This window comes from Budorcas taxicolor, chromosome 18, assembly GCF_023091745.1.
Source record: "Budorcas taxicolor isolate Tak-1 chromosome 18, Takin1.1, whole genome shotgun sequence".
NCBI classification, from domain to species: Eukaryota; Metazoa; Chordata; class Mammalia; order Artiodactyla; family Bovidae; genus Budorcas; species Budorcas taxicolor.
In genome coordinates, this window is record NC_068927.1 from 59,506,841 (window position 1) to 59,528,531 (window position 21,691).

At 43.8% G+C, this 21,691-nt stretch overlaps 1 protein-coding gene across 2 annotated transcripts in view; it reads left to right on the forward strand.

The window, feature by feature from the left end:
- Positions 1-1,918: 1,918 nt before the first annotated feature.
- LOC128063521 (zinc finger protein 350) overlaps positions 1,919-21,691 on the forward strand; it is a 442,658-nt gene continuing 422,885 nt past the window's right edge. Inside the window, exons 1-5 of one of the 2 annotated variants that reach the window (XM_052656298.1) lie at positions 1,919-1,933; positions 2,342-2,468; positions 2,718-2,810; positions 5,959-7,010; positions 19,421-20,030. In XM_052656298.1, the coding sequence (XP_052512258.1) occupies positions 1,919-1,933; positions 2,342-2,468; positions 2,718-2,810; positions 5,959-7,010; positions 19,421-20,030 (1,897 nt within the window). Of the gene's footprint in view, positions 1,934-2,341; positions 2,469-2,717; positions 2,811-5,958; positions 7,011-15,700; positions 15,883-16,292; positions 16,420-16,675; positions 16,769-19,082; positions 20,552-21,691 lie in introns of those variants that run through there. The other variant, XM_052656299.1, reaches the window with a different exon arrangement.

A 21,691-nucleotide genomic window follows, 5' to 3' on the forward strand; every position in this document is an offset into this window, starting at 1 on the left:
TCATTTATGTTCTTGCACATAGATGTACTCCCCCCACCCCCGCCATGTAACAGGATTATGCAAATATATAATATCCACATAGTAAATATTTTGTAGTTTGCATGCCACCATTCTCTCATGTATAAGTCTTTATTTTTGTTTTATTGTCCTTGAAAGATGTAAAAGGCATTCTTAGCATGAGCGCTGAGCAAAGACTGTTGTTTTTCCATAGCATTCTATTGTTTGAATATATGATTTTCTGACTACTTATGAAATTTGTGTTGCTTGCATTTCGGTTTATTATGAATAATGTTAATATGGAGATTCATGACAGTGTCCTCTGGTTTAACCCATATTTTTGGAGGGATGCCCCAGATTTTTGGAGGGATGTATTTCTTAGATGTATTCTTCAGAGTGAAGTTGCTTCCGGCTTGGTGAACATGTGGAGATGCAGGGAGAGTGACCCTCCTTTAGGGGGCACTCCTCACCCTTCCACACTTGCCCTGTCCTAGGCAGGCACCTCTTCCATCTGCCTGTTCCTGAGTTACATCTTTTTGTAAGTAAATATAATACCTAAAATGTTTCTCTGAGTTCTGGGAGCCATTCTAGCATATTTTTCTTTGTTTTGTTTTTGGTCTTGGTTTTGTTTTGTTTTTGGCTGTGCCACACAGCATGTGGGATCTTAGTTTCCTGACCATGGATGGAACCCACGCCCCCTGCAGGAGAAGCACAGAGTCCTAGCCACTGGACCTCCACAGAATTCCCTTCTCTAGCAAATAAATCAACCCAAGGAGGGGGTCATTGGACCCTGCGCTCTGTGGCCAGTTGCTTGGAAGCACAGGTGATAACCTGGACTTGTGTTTGCACTTGAAGCAGAAGGTAGAGGCCAGTCTCATAGGACTGAGCCTGTAACTCATGAAATATGATATTATCTCCAGGTACATAGTGGCGGAATTGAGTTGAAGTGTAGGACATCCAGCTGGTGTTGTAGAATTGCTTCCTGATGTGTTAAAAAAGAACTACGCGTCAAATTGATGTCAGAATCGCACCTTGTTGTGGATGAGTTTCTTGTTATTACATTTCCTTCTTCTGATGGCACCACAAACCGTGTTTTAAGAGAGTTGTTAGTGTTCATTATGACACTGGAGAATACGTATGACATATAATTTTTGTTTGTCAAATTCTTATATTAATTAGTACTTTTATACTTTCTTCTGACAACATAGTAGTCTTAGAGCACTTCAACTTCATTTATATATGATTATTTTGTATTTTAATTTCTTATGTATTTTAAAACCTTCTAAGATATTACCAGTATTTTTTATAACAAAGTGTTTCTGCTTTGAGCAGTATGGTGGTTTTCAAAATGAAGTGTGTGTAGTCACGGGATGTATAAAAATTTTTGAGTAGTCCCTGACCACATATGGTTTAAAGGATCAGCGCCCAGCACCTCTCCTCACATGTGGTCCCTTTCGTATAACTGAAGTGCCTGCGATTCTCCTGCTCCTGAGGCCTGCTGCTGGGTGAATCTCTTGTTCCTTATCTCATTTGACAGTCACCCCACTTCAGATTCATGGAACAAAGGAACACTACCTCCATCACAGTCAGAAGCTTAGGATTTTTTGGCCAGAAGTATAAAATCTTCTGGGGCTACCAGTAAAGGGACACTTGGCAATGCTGTGGGCATTGGGTTAAGATGAGCACCCAGGAGTAGCAATAGCTTCTGGGCCCAGAGGAAATGTACCCTCAGCTTGAATTTTCTCCTCTACCCAAGGTCCTGAGTCCCCAGGAGCAAAAGAATCAGTCGAAGGAGGAAGAAGTTATAGGATTTGGTAGCAGCATTTTCTTGGGATATGCTTGGTTGAAGACAAGTTTCAGAACAGAAATTGAGAGCAGATCCACGAGACACATCAACAGTGTTTTCAGAGAACAGAAGAAAATGATCCAGGCCCAGGTGACTTCTGGGGCTTTATTTTTCTGGGACTTTTGTTTTACTCTTTCCTTTGTACCCCAGTGGGTTTGTAGAAACCTGTAAAAAATCATTTTTGTTATTCTATAAAGTATAAATTTGTATATCTTTTCCTGTTATATATATACACACATATATATGTGAGAATGTAGTGTTTCTAGCTTACCAAGATTTAGTTCTACATACTATAGAAAGTTGCAATTGGATAAATGAATGGATGACTGACTACACAATTAGAGAATGTTGTATTAGGCATTTGCTTCTTTAATGATACATTAAAATAAAAGCCCTACTGGATGTCTCAGTGCAGCCTGTAAAGTGGAACAGAACACCTTTAACATTTCTTCTGTATCATCAAGATGACATCATCATTACACACCTCTCTTATAACAGGAAACCTTCACATTTGATGATGTGGCCGTGGACTTCACATGGGAGGAGTGGCAGCTCCTGGCCCCTGTTCAGAAGGCCCTGTATCGGGATGTGATGCTGGAGAACTATAGCAACCTGGTGTCTGCGGGTGAGGACAGCTCCCCTGGGTCACTGACCAGGTTCCCAGTCAGTGGCCTTTCCTTTCTCAGCTTCTGAAAGCTCTGGAGCATCTGTGATGCTCAGTGTCCTCTCTGGCTCAAGAGAAGTGGGTGTATTCTCTCTTCTCCTGTGAGAAAAGCCTTGACTCTGTAGGTTGTGACATGTAGCATTCTGCTGTCTTCACAGACCCCAAGGCGAACTCACTGGGCCTAAATAGTCTGTCATTTCCCATGAACAGGTTTTCAAGCAAGCACACCAGAGGTACTCTCCAAATTGGATCAAGGAGAACCATGGATGATGGATGATGAAATCCACTGTCAAACCCGTTCAGGTGAGTGAGAGACTAGCAGGGGGACAGGCTGTGGAAATGACCCTGTCAGAGAAGAGCCGCAGCTGCGAGGGGCTTGGAGGATGGGTGAACAGTGCCTCCCTGCATTTCTCTCCTGGCATCAGAGAACTTTTCTTTGTAGGAGTTTCAGTTCAGTTCAGTCACTCAGTCATGTCCGACTCTTTGCGACCCCATGGGCGACAGCATGCCAGGCCTCCCTGTCCATCACCAGCTCCCGGAGTTCACTCAAACTCATGTCCATTGAGTCAGTGATGCCATCCAGCCATCTCATCCTCTGTTGTCCCCTTCTGCTTCTACTTTCAATCTTTCCCAGAATCAGGGTCTTTTTAAATGAGTCAGTTCTTTGCATCAGGTGGCCAAAGTATTGTAATTTAGAGAAGAATATATCCCTTTTTGGAAATATTCTGTGTCTTCTGGGATCTGTTTCTTTATTTTACTGCCATCTTGATTTTTGTTTGCCTAGTGTTCTTTTTCCTACCATTTTCATATCTTTTCCTTCTCCATACTCTTCCACCTCATTTTCTATGAAATTCCCCTTTCCAGGACCTCTCACCACAGAGAAGACTTTTTCTAAAAATGTTTGTTTTTGGCGTGCTTTGTCTTCGTTGCTGCATGCTGGCTTTTTCTAGTTGCGGTGAAGGGGCGCTGCTCCCTAGTTTTGGTGCACAGGCTTCTCATTGCAGTGGCTTCTCTGTGGAGCATGGGCTCTAGAGATAAGAGCGTCAGTTGTTGTAGTTCCCAGGTGCTAGAGGACAGGCTCGATAGTTGTGGCCCACGGGCTTTGTTGCTCCCCAGCATGTCGGGTTTTTCTGGATCAGGGATCAAACTTGTGTCTCCTGCATTGGCAGGCAGTTTCTTTACCACTGAGTTACCAGTGAAGCCCTCCACAGAGAAAACTTTTAATTCCTCTCTGTCTGCTGCCGTCTACTGCCCCTTCCTGCTCCACTGCTCATATTGATTTCTTTTCTCACAACCATCCCATTGGATGCCAGCCCCAAAGTAAACTGGTCTTCACTGGGCCTTCTCTCCGCTCTGAGGTTTTACTAGTGTTTTGCTTTCTCTCTTACTCAATGATCTCTTGACCTTCCAAGTTTTCTTCTTTCTAATAAGCTAACAAATTCCTTTGGCTGATTGGAGAAAACTCCCAAGTTGTTACCTCCCCAGTGTGATCCAGCACAGACTTGGTTCTGTACGATTTCCTCATCTCGATGGCAGCTCTTCTTAGTTCCTAGTAACTACCTGGTTGTGGATTATCTTCCCTTCCAGGAAACCCTACAAGTTAGCGTCTCCCTTACTCTTGTGCAGCCTCCATCCTGGCTAGTCAGACTTTACCTCCACTGTCCCCCCTTGCAGAGCTCTCCTCTGTAAAGGACTCAGCTGTTCAGGATGAATTTTTAACTAGAAAATTATTTTAACATCCTGCATTCTTAGTTCCAGCCTCAACTTTATCATAATTCTTACCTACTTCCAGTTAATTCCTTTGTGTATTTACTAGTTTTGAAATTTCTTCTCATTTGTTGTAGACCTTACCATCTCATTCACTTCTGAAAGCTTTCATTTCTTTCCCCTGGTATCCTGATAACATTAAGTACCAGGTAACCACATTCCCTTTCAGGACAAAACAGTTCTCTTTTCTGTGATCGTCATGACAGATCATCTTATTCACACAGAGATTTTCATCTTCCTAAATCTCCCAGTCTGTTCCATACATGGAATAGCTAGCTTCCTTGATTCCTTCCTCTATGAGTTTTTTTGATAGTGAAGTGTAAACTGGAACGTTACAGCAGTCTAAGCCACTCAGATGGGAAAGAATTCACCTGCAAGGCAGTAGACCCAGGTTCAAGCCCTGGGTTAGAAAGACCCCTGGAGAAGGAAATGGCAACCCACTCCAACCCACTGGGAAATTCCGTGGACAGAGGAGCTTGCTGGGCTGCAGTCCTTGAGACTGCAGAGTTGGATACAACTGAGCAGCTAACACATACACAAACACAGCAGTTGAAAAAACAGACCGAGAGCTTTTGTTCTAAGAGGATGAGGCATGAATTTAATCAAAATTTATAATAAATAATATGTCTAGGTGCTGAAATTAAGTTGCATAAGGGACCAGTGTGAGCCAGGGCTCCTCTTTTAGGAAAGGGAGCAGCTCTCTGAGATGCAGATTGTAACTTAGATGTGCTTGCAGTTGTCTGCTGTGTCATTTTCTTTCTTTCTTTTTTTCCCGTCTTTTAAAAAGTTTTTTGCCAAAAGACATGTGGAATCTTACTCAGATGCTAAAGAATCTGCCTGCAATGCGGGAGACCTGGGTTTGATCCCTGGGTTGGGAAGATGCCCTAGAGAAGGGAATGGCAACCCATTCCAGAATTCTGGCTTAGAGAATTCCATGGTCAGAGGAATCTGGCAGGCTCCAGTCCATGTGGTCACAAAAGAGTTGAACACGGCTGAGCGACTAACACACGGGGGATTAAACCTAAGCCTCCTGTACTGGAAGCAAAGAGGCTTAATGGCTAAATTGCTAGGGAAGTCCCTGTATCATTCTCTTCATTCCCCTCATGCCAGCAACACTGGATCCATAGGGAGGCCTGTCTGCCTCCAAATTGATCCAGATTTCCTCCACCTCTCTCCCTCTCCATCACTCCTTCCCACCAGTTTTCACAGCCTGTAGCTGTTTTCCTCATGTTCTGTCTCTGCCCCATGAAGTGGTTTTATCCCGCTACAGCATGGGCTCTGTACACCTGTGGAATGTGTTTGTGACTCCCCAACACTAGCACCATTCCTGGTCCACCATGGTCAGCAGTCAGGATCTGTGGACTGGATGAGTCCATATCACAATGTGGATAAGGTGCCCTGCAACCTCTGGGCTCCTTCTCACAGAATATTGCTTGTATTTTACAGTCTCTGCATGTCTGCAAGGCTAGAGTTTAGAAGGTATTCAAATCTGTATTTTTTCATTGTGAATTATCCAACCCTGTGTTTTACACTAACTACTTTTTCCTTTTGACTGGTTTGTGGCACTATTCCAATGTGCAGGGAACGTTAAACATAGAATTTTATTTACACTTATAAAAACATCCCCAGAAAGATTCCTCACATAAGGTATTTTTAGGAAATTCATTTTTCTTCTCTTTCCTAGAAGTCTGGAAATTTGATGACCACCTGCTGGAGTACTTACAAAATGAGAGCATGGAGAAGAGACTAGAACCATGGCATGAACAGAACCCACTAGAAAATGCTTTTCATCAGAGCATAACTCATTTTCTGCTCAGGCAGCATCATGATGTGTTTGGTTTACATGGTAAATGTATGAAATCAAATTTAACTTTACTTTCTCAAAACCTCAGCTATGAAATAAAGAGCTCCAGTGAGTTTACTGGAGATGAGAAATCCTGTCGCCATGCTGACAGTGAACAGTTTCATCCTGAAATTAAATTCCCCCAAAGCCAAAAACTCATCAGCTCCAAATCCCCATTCAATGAGCATCAGAAAACTAAAAAAACAGAGAAGCCTCATGTATGTGGTGAATGTGGGAAAGCTTTCATCAAGAAGTCTTGGCTCACTGATCATCAGATAATTCACACAGGAGAGAAGCCCCATCGATGTAATCTTTGTGACAAAGCATTCTCTAGAAAATTCATGCTCACTGAACATCAGAGAACGCACACAGGAGAGAAACCTTACCAGTGCACTGATTGTGGCAAAGCCTTCCTCAAGAAATCACGGCTCAATATACATCAGAAAACCCACACCGGAGAGAAACGGTATATCTGCAGTGACTGTGGAAAGGGCTTCATCCAGAAGGGAAATCTCATTGTACATCAGCGAATTCACACAGGTGAGAAACCTTACACATGCAATGAATGTGGAAAAGGCTTCATCCAGAAGACCTGCCTCATCGCCCATCAGAGATTTCACACGGGAAAGACTCCTTTCGTGTGTAGTGAGTGTGGAAAATCCTGTTCCCAGAAGTCAGGTCTCATTAAACATCAAAGAATTCACACAGGAGAGAAACCCTTTGAATGCAGTGACTGTGGGAAAGCCTTCACTACAAAGCAAAAGCTCATTGTCCATCAAAGGACTCATACGGGAGCGAGACCGTATACCTGCAATGAGTGTGGGAAAGCTTTTGCCTACATGTCTTGCCTTGGTAAACATAAGAAAATACACACAAGAGAGAAACATGGAGATGCAATCAAGGGGGAGAATCCTGCCTCACAGACAAGTGATGCCATGCAGAAGAAGAACCTTGTTAACTTGGTGGCTGTGCATGTGCCTTCCATGGCCCTTCAGCCGTCAGTCAATATCAGTGAACTCCTAGCAAATAGGAACGTCATCATAACGGGACCACCCATGGGCAGGTGTGCACCCGCAGGAGATGACAGAGGGTCTGCAGAGGACAGAACCCTGAAGAGTGCAGTGAGCATGGTTGTGCCTTCGGTGGTCAACTACATTTTATTTTGTGTCACAGAAAACCCCTAGGAAAAAAACTCGAGACATACTATGTGTAGGCAAAAATTTCTAGGTCAGATGGTGGCTGAAAAGTTTATGCTGAAACCGTATAAATGCTGAGACCAGGAACCCATGATATGCTCATCCAGTTAAATATATGCATTGATACTGAGGCATAATCTGATGTTAACCCAAACACAAACACATCAATTGCTCTGTTGTGTCAGTTGAATGAAGGAAGGAAGCCTGAGTCCAACTAAGTGGAAGAAATAAGTAGGTGAAGTTTTTAAGCATACAATTTGTATGTGGAAGGTTCCTGTGAACAAACAGGGCTAATACTGGTTTGGTGGGCTATGGGACATGTGTATGTATATATATCAGTTCTGTTTCTCCAGGGCAAGGTGAAGGATTGACTGAAAACTGGGATGTCTACCTTAAACTCTAAGAAATTTTATATTATGCAGAAGGATTTAGATTGAGCCAGTTTGCTTGAGTCTTAGATTGGGTCATTTTATTCATTTACTGAGTGTTTGTTGAATACTTCCCTTTTTATTGGGTCCTGTCCTAGTAGCTGAGGATACAGTGGTGATTAAGCCCATGAAAAAACCCATGGTCTCCCAGATAGAGCTTTGAGATAACTATTATTTTTAAGTAGTACATCAGCTAATCTGTTAATAGTAAGAGGATGTAAATACATACACTAAATGAAATAGATCTTAGACCCTTCCAGTTACCATAAGAGAAGACCATCACCTGCATAGCTTATAGAAACAGAAATTCGTTTCTCAAGTTCTGGAAGCTACAAAGTCCCAGATTAAGGGGCCTGCAGATTTAGTATCTCCCATCCAAGTACTAAGCAGGCCTGATCCTCTGAGCTTTTCAGCTCAAATGAGATCAGCACATTCAAGGTATTACAGCCATAGACAGACTTGGTATCTAATGAGGGCTCCTGGTTCATAGAAGATGGTCATCCCACTGTATCCTCATGTTGGGGAAAGGGCAAAGAGGGGGTGGGTTCTCTTCTATAAAGGCACTATTCCCAATCATGAGGGCTCCATCTTTTGGACCCAGTTGCCTCTTAAATGCCCCACTTCTTAATACCATTCTATTTTCTTTTTAATATTTTAATTTTATTGAAATATGGTTGATTTACAATGCTGTGTTAGTTTCAAGTATACAGCAAAGGATTCCCTGGTGGCTCAGGCAGTAAAAAAATCTACTGCTATGCAGGAGGCCCAGGTTCAATCCCTGAATTTGGAATTTCCCTTGGAGGAATGCAGCAATCCACTCCAGTATTCTTGCCTGGAGTATGCCATGGACAGAGGAGCCTGGCAGGCTACATTATAGTGCACGGGGGTGGCACAGACTCAGACACAACTGAAGCGAGATAGCACACATGCATGGATGCTTTGGTAATAATAGGGAGGTTCCCCATCTCAAGGTTTTCTGGATATAATTTGAACTAAGACTTAAGTACTAACGGGAGTCCTGCATCATAATATAGGTAACTAGAGAATATTCCTATGCAATATTGCTCTTTATAGCATTGGACCGTGCTTCTATCACCAGTCATGTCCACAGCTGGGTATTGTTTTTGCTTTGGCTCCATCCCTTCATTCTTTCTGGAGTTATTTCTCCACTGATCTCCAGTAGCATATTGGGCACCTACTGACCTAGGGAGTTCCTTTTTCAGTATCCTATCATTTTGCCTCTTCATACTGTTCATGGGGTTCTCAAGGCAAGAATACTGAAGTGGTTTGCCATTCCCTTCTCCAGTGGACCACATTCTGTCAGACCTCTCCACCATGACCCGCCCGTCTTGGGTTGCCCCTTGGGCATGGCTTAGTCTCATTGAGTTAGACAAGGCTGTGGTCCTAGTGTGATTAGATTGACTAGTTTTCTGTGAGTATGTGTGTCTGCCCTCTGATGCCCTCTTGTAACACCTACCATCTTACTTGGGTTTCTCTTACTTTGGGCATGGGTTATCTCTTCAGAAGAAGATATTAAGAAGCAGAAGATATTAAGAAGAGGTAGCCAGAATACACAGAAGAACTGTACAAAAAAGATCTTCACGACCCGGCTAATCACGGTGGTGTGATCACTCATCTAGAGCCAGACATCCTGGAATGTGAATTCAAGTGGGTCTTAGAAAGCATCACTACGAACAAAGCTAGTGGAGGTGATGGAATTCCAGTTGGGCTATTTCAAATCCTGAAAGAGGATGCTGTGAAAGTGCTGCACTTAATATGCCAGCAAATCTGGAAAACTCAGCAGTGGCCAAAGGACTGGAAAAGATCAGTTTTCATTCCAATCCCTAAGAAAGGCAACGCCAAAGAATGCTCAAACTACCGCACAATTGCACTCCTCTCACAAGCTAGTAAAGTAATGCTGAAAATTCTCCAAGCTAGACTTCAGCAATACGTGATCTGTGAACTTCCAGATGTTCAAGCTGGTTTTAGAAAAGGCAGAGGAACCAGAGATCAAATTGCCAACATCCGCTGGATCATGGAAAAAGCAAGAGAATTTCAGAAAAACATCTATTTGTTCTTTATTGACTATGCCAAAGCCTTGACTGTGTGGATCACAATAAACTGTGGAAAATTCTGAAGGAGATGGGAATACCAGACCATCTGACCTGCCTCTTGAGGAATCTGTATGCAGGTCAGGAAGTAACAGTTAGAACTGGACATGGAACAACAGACTGGTTCCAAACAGGAAAAGGAGTACGTCAAGGTTGTATATTGTCACCTTGCTTATTTAACTTATATGCAGAGTGCATCATGAGAAACGCTGGACTGGAAGACACACAAGCTGGAATCAAGATTGCCAGGAGAAATATCAATAACCTCAGATATGCAGATGACACCACCCTTATGGCAGAAAGTGAAGAGGAACTAAACAGCCTCCTGATGAAAGTGAAAGAGGAGAGTGAAAATGTTGGCTTAAAGCTCAACATTCAGAAAATGAAGATCATGACATCCGGTCCCATCACTTCATGGGAAATAGATAGGGAAACAGTGGAAACAGTGTCAGACTTTATTTTTTGGGCTCCAAAATCACTGCAGATGGTGACTGCAGCCATGAAATTAAAATACACTTAGTCCTTGGAAAAAAAGTTATGACCAACCTAGATAGCATATTCAAAAGCAGAGACATTACTTTGCCGACTAAGGTCCGTCTAGTCAAGTCTATGGTTTTTCCAGTAGTCATGTATGGATGTGAGAGTTGGACTGTGAAGAAGACTGAGCGCCGAAGAATTGATGCTTTTGAGCCATGGTGTTGGAGAAGACTCTTGAGGGTCCCTTGGACTGCAAGGAGATCCAACCAGTCCATTCTAAAGGAGATCAGCCCTGGGATTTCTTAGGAAGGAATGATGCTAAAGCTGAAACTCCAGTACTTTGGCCACCTGATGTTAAGAGCTGACTCATTGGAAAAGACTCTGATGCTGGGAGAGATTGGGGGCAGGAGGAGAAGGGGACGACAGAGGATGAGATGGCTGGATGGCATCACTGACTCGATGGACGTGAATCTGAGTGAACTCAGGGAATTGGTGATGGACAGGGAGGCCTGGCGTGCTGCGATTCATGGGGTTGCAAAGCGTCGGACACGACTGAGCGACTGAACTGAACTGAAATGAGCGAATATTCCAGGACTGTTTCTAGTGATTGTATTTGACAACTGCCTCAGATTCTCGGAGGAACTTAATGCAAATATCCTAGCCATGTTCCCCCAGCTCTTAAACCAGAACCTCTGGGGCTACAAATGAGGACCCCTCATTTTTAACAACGGCCTGAGGCACACTTAATTTTGACGTTCTTTGCCCTACATTTTGGGTTACTGTCCCCATCACCACGCTTACATTATAGTGGGATGGATTCAAGTCGAGCTTTTTCCATCAACTCCACACCATTAAAGGCGTCACTTCTGGGGGCCTTTCCCCCAGCCCCCACCCCCAGTCACAACTTGGGTAGTCCCTGCTGCTCTTTTCCCTGTTAATGGCAAGCCCCATACTGTACAGCTCCGGGAAATTATTTTCTGTTCTAAAAAAAACAGCTTCCTGCGAACTGTTTTCCCTCTAGAAGCTTTCCGCGGTATCCGTTTACCAGACGTATTGTTTCCCTTTCTGGGAGTGCATCTCCGCTGCCAACTGGACGATTTAACTCTTACCTTTCTGTTTGGATTTTTTTTTTTTTTTTTAATACAAAGTGGATAATATACACCGTGGCCTTTTACTTCCCTGCCTAGCAGGCTTGAAATCACCTTAGTCAGCATCAGTTTTGTCTCGCGAAGCCTGAGACTGAAAATGTACCTATTTTCTGCAATAATCGAAGTGCCAGGAAATGAGAGAAGTTCAGCGGCTTCTCACCCTCCAGGCACCCCCAGCTTCTGGGGCACAAACGCATCCCTGGCTGTTGTGTACGTCAGGTGTGCCAACATGGCTGCTCCCAAGGGGCCGCTGTGAGCTGGGCGCAGACATATTGCTTCTCTAGGACGTACCGGAAGTCGGGTCCTCCGCTCCTGCACACTCCAGATCCACCTCGGCTTCCGTAGACAGTTCTGGAGGTCAAAGCAGTTCACGGAAGCACGATGCTGTTTAGGCGGTTGGTCAGTCAGGAAAATCAGGTTAGTGTGCAGTTTTTGGCCCTGAAATTTGTTGTTGCTTTTGTTGTCATCACAGTGGTGGTATTGTTTCGTCCAGGGTGATAGATGGACTTGGTGCCGTCTGGAACCATGAGATTATTGTCAGAGGGCAGAAGGGGAGGGTAGAGATGCCGAGGTGGTTATATTTAAGGGGAACCAGGTGGGTACCGGATTTGTGGAGAACCAGACGTGGAGTTTGTCTGTGGTTTGGATTGGGAGCGTGTCCTGTGAATCAGTGTAATTAGATTGTGTAGAGATCAAACTTCCAGTTGTCAGGCCTTGGGGTTTTGTAGATCACTCGGCTTGCAAGGTGTACATGTGTTGCAGAAACCAGTAATGGAGAAACCAAGCACCGCACTCTGAGGTGGAGAACTCAGGTTTATTAAGCAGGTGGGCCCAGAGGAGTTAACACTCCAAGCTCTGAGCCATAAACAAAGGGTTTGTAGAGTTTTTATAGACAGACTATAGTAGGCAACATTAGCTGCTAATAGGGTGGTTTAAATTAAGGGATTTCGCGCGCGCGGGAACAGCGGTCAAGACGGGGAGGGGGATGCCTGACCTTTACAGGGACAGGCATGATTAAGCAGGATTGCAGGGGCCGGGTAATTGCAAAGAGCAGGACAAGGGTGAGTGAGATAAGCTCCAGTTCCTAGTATTGTAAGTCCCCACTTCCTGAGACGACGTGACCTGTGATCCAGACTTTGCAAGGAGCAAGCAGAGGCAGAACAAGCAGGAGGTTATGTTAAGTTTTAACTTTTCCTCTTCAGTGGCATTGACAACGATCGCAGTGTTGGATTCAGGTTGGGGATTTAATTCGGGCTACAGTGGTGGCGGGGACTGGATCATCACATGAGGGTGTCTGGCCCAGGGTTTGGGTTAATAAGAAAGTGTGTAGTGTAGTCAGTGTCTGGTACAGAGAGGTGTGTGATGGCTGAAGATTTGGACGCCAAGGATGGTTGCGTTGGTAGTTGCGTTGAGGTTCCAGTTTCTGCTGGTGCAATGGAAGACTGTACATCCCAGGGCAGTAGTTCCAAACCATCTGTATTTTAGCTTTTTTTTTGTGTGTGTGTTTTTCTTTTTGGTTTGCTGAAGTATAGTTGATTTACAATGGTATGTTAATTTCTACTGTACAGCAAGGTGATTCAGTTACATATATATATACACACACACATTCTCCTTGATATTAATTTCCATTATGATTTATGACAGGACATTGAATATAGTTCCCTGTGCTATACTGTAGGACCTTATTTAGCTTTAATCGAGGAGCTGACTACAGGACGAGAGGCTGAACCAGCAATGCCGATCTGTTTTGTACCGCCTGTGCTGCTTTCACATAGCGAAGGCAGAATATAGTTGTGACAGACATTCTGGCCTTCAAATTTGAAAATCTGTCTGTTCTTTTTTCCAGAAAATATTTGTCAACACCTGCACTCACCTCCTAATATTGATATGTTGCAACAGCACCATTACTTACCTCCTTGACATACATGAACTCTCTGTTATTTGCTAACAGAATCTTCTTTTTGTTTAATCATCTGGCAAGGTGACCTCTGGAAAGGCCACCCATATCCCAGTTTATTGGGAAGTCCTGGCTGGTCTTAGTCAATCGTGTATTTCAAGTTCCCATTGCTAGTGACCGAGTTAGTACTAAGAAATGAGCTTGGGCATTTCTAACCAGTCCTTTGGGGTTTCTAGGGGAGCATTTTTTCTTTCAAATAAGTATCATTTCACGTTGATAATGATATTGCTGAAAAATATTGGTCCGATTTTCAATGTTAACTTATTCTTTCGCATTTTTATTTATGGTGTTATAATTATTCATTCCTCATTATAGTTTATTTAGTTTTTTTAAATTTTCTGGATATATTTATACAGCACATCTTCTTTATCTGTTCATCTGTTGAAGGACACGGGTTGCGTTTGTGTGTTGGCTATTATAAGTTAGTTCTGCTGTGAACATTGGGATACCTGTATCTTTTCAAATTAGAGTTTTCTCCACATCATGCTTTTTTTTTTTTTTTTTTTTAATGTCAGGTTCAATATTTGTGAGAATCATTCATGTTTTTGCACATAGGTGTACTTTTTTTTCCCCCTGTGTAGCAGGGTCAGGAAAATATTAAATATCCACATAGTAAATATTTTGGGGTTTTCATGCCACCATTCTCTCATGTATACTTCTTTATTTTTGTTTTATAGTCTTTGAGAAGTGTAAAAGGCATTTTTAGCTTGAAGCTGAGCAAATACTGTACTTTTCCAATATTATTCTATTGTTTGAATATATGATTTTCCGACTATTTATGAAATGTGTGTTGTTTACATTTTGGTTTATTATGAATAATGTTACTATGGAAATTCATGACAGTGTCCTCTGGTTCAACCCAGATTTTTGGAGGGATGTTATTTCTTAGATATATTCTTCAGAGCGAAGTTGCTTCTGGCTTGAACATGTGGAGATGCAGGGAGAGTGACCCTCCTGTAGGGGGCACACCTCACCCTTCCACACATACCCTGTCTTGGGAACCTCTTCCATCTACCTGTTCCTGAGTTACATCTTTTTATAAATAAATATAGAACCTAAAATATTTCTCTACATTTTGTTAGGTGTTCTAGCATATTTTTGTTTGTTTTGTTTTTGGTCTTGGTTTTGTTTATGTTTGTTTTGTGTTTGGCTGTGCCACACAGCATGTGGGATCATAGTCCTAAGACCAGGGATCAAACTCATGCCCCCTGCAATAGAAGCATGGAGTCCTAACCACTGGACCACCAGAGAATTCCCTGCTCTAACAAATTAATCAGCTGAAGGAGGGGGTCATTGGGACCTGGGATCGGTGGCCAGTTGCTCAGAAGCACAGGTGACAACCTGGACTTGTGTTTGCACATGAAGCAGAGGGTAGAGGCCAGTCTCATAGGACTGAATCTGTAACTCGTGCAATTGATATTATCTTCAGGTTCATAGTGGCAGAATTGAGCTGAAGTGTAGGACATCCAGCCTGTGTTATAGACCTGCTTCGTGATGTGTTAGAAAAGAACTATGTATCAAATTGGTGTCGGAATCACACCTTGTTGTATATGAGTTTTTGTTATTACACTTCCCTCTTTTGATAGCGCCACAATCTATGTTCTTTAAGACAGTTGTTAGTGTGCATTATGACACTGAAGAGTATGTACCACATATAATTTTGTTTGTCAAATTCTTGTTAATTTGTACTTTTGTGCTTTCTTTTGGACAATATGGTAGTTTTAGAGCACTTCAACTTTAATTATGTATACTTATTTTGTATTTTAATTTTTATGTATTTGAAACCCCCTAAGATATTACCATTATTGCTTATAAGAATGCATTTCTGGTTTGACCAGTGCATTGGTTTTCAAAATGAGTGCATGTACTCACGGGGCGTATAAGAACATTTGACAAGGTCCCTGAGTGCACACGATTTAAAGAAAACAGTGCTCAGCGCCTCTCCTGCCACGTGGTCCCTTTTGTATAACAGAGCCACTTGTGATTCTCATGCCCCTGAGGCCTGCTACTGGGATGGATCTCGATTCCCTCATCTCCTTTGACAGTCACCCCACTTCAAGTTCACAGAATAAAAGAATATATCACCAGCACAGTGAGAAGCTTAGACTTCTTGGCCAGAGGTATAAACTCTTCTGGGCCAGCAAACAAAGGGGCACTCAGCAATGCTGTGGGTCTTGGGCTAAGGTGAGCACCCAGGAGCAGCGATAGCATCCGAGCCCAGAGGAAATATACCCTCAGCTTGAATTTTCTCCTCCACCCAAGGTCCTGAGTCCCCAGGAGCAAAATAATCAGTTGAAGGAGAAAGAAGTTACAGATTTGGTAGCAGCATTTTCTTGGGATATGCTTGGTTGAAGACAAGTTTCAGAACAGAAATTGAGAGCAGATCCACGAGACACATCAACAGTACCAGGTGTTTTCAGCGAACAGAAGAAAATGATCCAGGCCCAGGTGACTTTTGATTTGTTTTATTCTTTCCTTTGTTCCCTAATGGATTTTTAGAGGCCTGTAAAAAATCACTTTCATTATTCCATAAAGTATAAATTTGTATATCTTTTCGTGTCATATATATATATATATATACATGTGTATATATATGTGAGGTTGTAGTGTTTCCAGCTTAACAAGAAGATTTAGTTCTACATACTATATAGAAAGTTCCAATTGGATAAAGGAATGGATGGCTGACTACGCAATTAGAAAATATTGTATTCAGCATTTGCTTCTTTAACGATACATTAAAATAAAAGCCCTACTGGATATCTCAGTGCAGCCTGTAAAGTAGAAATGAGCAGAACACCTTTAACATTTCTTCCATATCATCAAGATGACATCATCATTACACACCTCTCTTATTACAGGAAACCCTCACATTTGATGATGTGGCCGTGGACTTCACATGGGAGGAGTGGCAGCTCCTGACCCCTGTTCAGAAGGCCCTGTACCGGCACGTGATGCTGGAGAACTATAGCAACCTGGTGTCTGCGGGTGAGGATGGCTCCCCTGGGTCACTGACCAGGTCCCCAGTCAGTGGCCTTTCCTTTCTCAGCTTCTGAAAGCTCTGGAGTGGTCTGTGATGCTCGTATGTCCTCTCTGGCCCAAGAGAAGTGGGTGTATTCTCTCTTCTGCAAGAAAAGCCTTGACTCTGTAGGTTGTGAAATTGTTTTGGCCTCACATGTAGCATTCTGCCATGTTCACAGACCCCAAGGCGAACTCACTGGGCCCTGTTATTTCCCATGAACAGGTTTTCAAGCAAGCACATCAGAGGTACTCTCCAAATTGGATCAAGGAGAACCATGGATGATGGATGATGAAATCCACTGTCAAACCCGTTCAGGTGAGTGAGAGACCAGCAAGAGGACAGGCTGTGGAAATGACCCTGTCAGAGAAGAGCCACAGCTGCCAGGGGTTGGAGGCTCTGTGCATCTCTCTACTGATGTTATGCTCCCCCAGGCAAGATACTGGATGGAGTTAGCCATTCACTTCTCCAGGGTTCTTCCCAACCCAGGGATTGAACCTGTGTCACTTATATCTTCTGAATTGGCAGGTGGATTCTTTACCACTAAAGCCACCTGGGAAGCCCTAACTCTTGCCTACTTCCAGTTAATTCCTTTGTGTATGTACTAGTTTTGAACTTTCTTCTTATTTGTTGTAGACCTTAACATTGTATTCCTGAAGGCTTTCATTTTTTCCCCCTCATATCCTGATAACATTAAGTCCCAGGTAACCATGTTCCCTGGAGAAGGCGATGGCACTCCACTCCAGTACTCTTGCCTGGAAAACCCCATGGATGGAGGAGCCTGGTAGGCTGCAGTCCACGGGGTCACGAAGAGTCGGACATGACTGAGCGTCTTCACTTTCACTTTTCATTTTCATGCATTGGAGAAGGAAATGGCAACCCACTCCAGTGTTCTTGCCTGGAGAATCCCAGGGACGGGGGAGCCTGGTGGGCTGCTGTCTATGGGGTCGCACAGAGTTGGACACGACTGAAACCACTTAGCAGCAGCAGCAGCAACCATGTTCCCTATTATGACATTAAAAATTCTCCTTTCTGTGATCATCATGACAGATCATTTTATTCCCAGAGATTTCTGTCTTATTCCTAAACCTCCCAGTCTGTTTCATACATGGGACTGCTTCCTTGATTCCTTCCTCTATGAATTTTTTTGATAATCTGTTGTAAACTGGAATGTTACAGCAGCTGAGAAAACTAACAGCCTGACAGCTTTCGTTCTAAGAGGATGAGACATCAATTTAATCAAAATTTAAAATAAATAATATGACCAGGGGGTGAAAAGGGCTGTGATGGAATTAAATTGCATCATGGACCAGTGTGGGCTGGGGCTCCTCTTTTAGGAAAGGGAGCAGCTTTCTGGGATGTAGGATGTAACTTAGGTGTGGTTGCAATTCTCTGCTGTGTCATTTTCTGTTTTTTTCCCCCCCTTAAAAAAATTTTTTTTTTTTTTTGCCATATGACATATAGGATCTTACTCAGATGGTAAGGAATCTGCTTGTGATGCTGGAATGAGCCCCTGGAGAAGGAAATGGCTACCTACTCCTGTATTCTTGCCTGGAGAATTCTATGGACAGAGAAACCTGGTGGGCTACAGTCCATGGGGTCGCAAAGAGTCATGGGCACAACTGAGCAACTAACACACTGTGGATTGAACCCAAGCCCCCTGTACTGGAGGCGCAGTGTCTTAACTGCTAAACCACCAGGGAAGTCGCTGTATCATTTTCTTCATTCCCCCTCCCAGCAACCCCAATGCAGGATCCATGGGGAGGCCTATCTTCCTCCAAATTGAGCCTGGATTTCCTCCACCCCTCTCCCTCTTCATTGCTCCTTCCCACCAGTTTTCACAGCTTACAGCTGTTTTCCTCGTGTTCCGTCTCTGCCCTGTGAAGTGGTTTGACCCCACTATAACATAGGCTCTGTGCACCTGAGGAGTACGTTTGTGACTCCCCAACACTAGCACCATTCCTGGTCCACCGTGGACATCAGTCAGGATCTGTGGACTGAATGATCCGTCACAATGTAGATGATATGGCCCTGCAGCCTGCAGTCTCCTGCTCACAGGACCTTGCTTGTATTCTACATTATTTAGAAAGTAACCAAATCTGTCTTTATTCATTATGACTATTTTGTCCCCCACCCCCAGGGTATGAAGAATATTAAACAGAGTCTTATTTACACTCATACTATAGGCTCATCACTAAAAAGACATCTCACATCGAAGTGTTTTTAAAAATACCTTTATTCTGGGACTCCCCTGGTGGTCCCTGGGTTTGGACTGTGCACTTCCACTGCAGAGGTGCAGGTTTGATCTCTGGTTGGGGAACTAAGATCCCACGTGTGTATTAGTCACTCAGTCCTGACTGACTCTTGGCGACCCCATGGACTGCAGCCTGCCAGGCTCCTCTGTCCATGGGGTTCTCCTGGCAAGAATACTGGAGTTAGCTGCCATTTGCTTTTCCAGATATTCCCAACCCAGGGATCACACTGGCATCTCCTGCATTGCAGGCAGGTTCTTTACCATCTGAGCCATCAGGGAAGCCCCAAGATCTCACATGCCACAAGGCAAAAACAAACAAACAAACCTTTTATTCCAGGTCTAAAAGATAGAGGAATTCATTCTTCTTTTCTTCCCTAGAAGTCTGGAAAGTTCATGGCCACCTGCTGGAACACTTACAAAACCAGAGAGTGGAGAAAAGACTAGAACAATGGCTTGAACAGAACCCACTGGACAATTCTGGTCATCAGAGCAGAGCTCTGTTCAGGCACAATCATGATGTGTTTGACTTACATGGAAGAAGCGTGACATCAAGTTCAAGTTTACTCTCCGAGAGTCCGAACTGTGAAATAAAGAGCCCCGCTGAGCCTCCTGCAGATGGGAAATACTGCCCCCATGCTGACAGGGAACCATTTCATCCTGAACTCCTCAGCACTAAGTCCCAACTCATGGAGCATCAGCACACTAAACAAATGAAGAAGCCTCATGTGTGCAGTGAATGTGGGAAAGCATTCGTTAAGAAGTCTTGGCTCGCTGATCACCAGAATCTTCATACAGGAGAGAAGCCCCATCGATGTAACCTCTGTGGGAAAGCCTTCTTCAGAAAGTTCCAGCTCACTGAGCACCAGAGGATGCACATGGGGGACAAACCTTACGAGTGTGCTGAATGTGGCAAAGCCTTCCTCAAGAAATCAGGGCTCAATGTGCACCAGAAAACCCACACGGGAGAGAAACCATTTATTTGCACTGAGTGTGGCAAGGGCTTCATCCAGAAGGGAAACCTCGTGGTCCATCTGCGGATCCACACAGGCGAGAAACCTTACACGTGCACCGAGTGTGGGAAAGGCTTTAGCCAGAAGACGTGTCTCACGGCACACCAGCGGATTCACACTGGCACGAGTCCCTTTGTGTGTGGTGAGTGTGGGAAGACGCTTTCCCAGAAAATGGGTCTCATCAAGCACCAGAGGACTCACACAGGAGAGAAGCCCTTTGAATGCAGCCACTGCGGAAAGGGATTTATCGAGAAACCACAGCTCGTGATACACCAGAGGATCCACACGGGGGAGAAACCCTACAGATGCAGCAAGTGTGGGAAATCATTCAGAGGGAAGTCGGTCCTCAATAAACACCTGAGAACTCACTCAGTCAAGGAAATCCCTCCCTCAGCGAAGTCCCCCCAGAGCAGTGTTGTCCTCCAGGAGAAAAACCTGAACACGGTGAAAATGCACCTGGCTCCTCTGGCCCCTCAGTCGCCAGTTGGCATCAGTGGGCTCCTGGCTAACAGGAGCATGGTCTTCGTGGGACAGCCTGTGACCCGATGGCCACCCACTGGAGACAACAGGGGGCTGGCCCAGGAGAGGACCCTTATGAACTCAGTGAATGTGGTCGTGCCTTCAGTGGTCAATTGCATTTTATTTTATGTCACTGGAAACTAGTAGGAAAAAACAAAACACATTGTCTGAGGAAAAGGGTTGAGCAAAAATTTCTACCTCAGACGGTGGCTGAAAGTATACACCATAAGAATTCATATGAATGTGGAGACTGGAAGGGCATAATGTCCTCATCCAGTTAGATATATGCATTGGTACAGAGGAATAATCTCATGTTAACCCAACAGATACACTTCAGTTGTTCTACTGTGTCGAATAAATGAAGGAAGGTAAGGTAAGGTGTGTGTGGTTAGTCGTGTCTGACTCTTTGTGACACCATAGACTGTAGTCCCCCAGGTTCCTCTGTCCATGGGATTTCCCAGGCAAGAATACTGGAGTGGGTTGCCATTTTCTTCTCCAGGGGATCTTACTGACCCAGGAATGGAACCCACATCTGTGTTTTCTACATTGCAGGCGGATTCTTTATCTGCTGAACCATTGAGAAAGCAAATGAAGGAAGCTTGAATTCAACTAAGTGGGGAAATGAGGAGGTGAATTTTTAAGCATATAATGTGTATGTGGAAAAAGCACAAGAGGGCTAATACTGAGTTGGTGGCATATGGGGTGTGTTGGTATCAATTCAGTTACCCCCAGCCAAAATGAAGTGTGAATTCAAAACCGGGATGTCATCCTTTAAACCTGGCAAAGTTGATATTGCCAAGGGAGACTTGGCAAGCAACAGCCTTAGGTTGTTGGCAACAAATGAATGTCTAATGTTGAAGGCTCTAGAATGTCAACATTTGTTGGCAAAGTAATGTCTCTGCTTTTGAATATGCTGTCTAGGTTGGTCATAACTTTCCTACCAAGGAGTAAGCGTCTTTTAATTTCATGGTTGCAATCACCATCTGCAGTGATTTTGGAGCCCCAAAAAATAAAGTCTGCCACTGTTTCCCCATCTATTTCCCACCTAGACAAAACACTGAATTCATTGATATTCACCTACCACTCCAGTTCTTAATCACTGAGCCTCATGAGCAGAAATCATTATCAAGTCAAACTTGGGTTGGCTCAGCCGCTGAGCAGCAAAGCCAATTTACTGACACCACTTTGTTGTGAAGCGAAGCCCAACATTTTCCGCAAGGCCCAGCCGGGAAAACTGACAGCTCAGGCTTAGAAGACCTCAACTCCCTGATGCCTTTCAGGGGAAGGTTTTTTAAAGCAATTATTTGTGATGAGGGATGCAGGGTTCATGACTTCCTACTGATTGGTTGGTGGTGAGGTAACAGTTTCAGGAACCTTCATCATCAACTTTCTAGTTTTAATCAGTCTGCGGTCTACAAGCTTGTGCTCAGCAAATAATCACATCTTCCACCCCGGCAG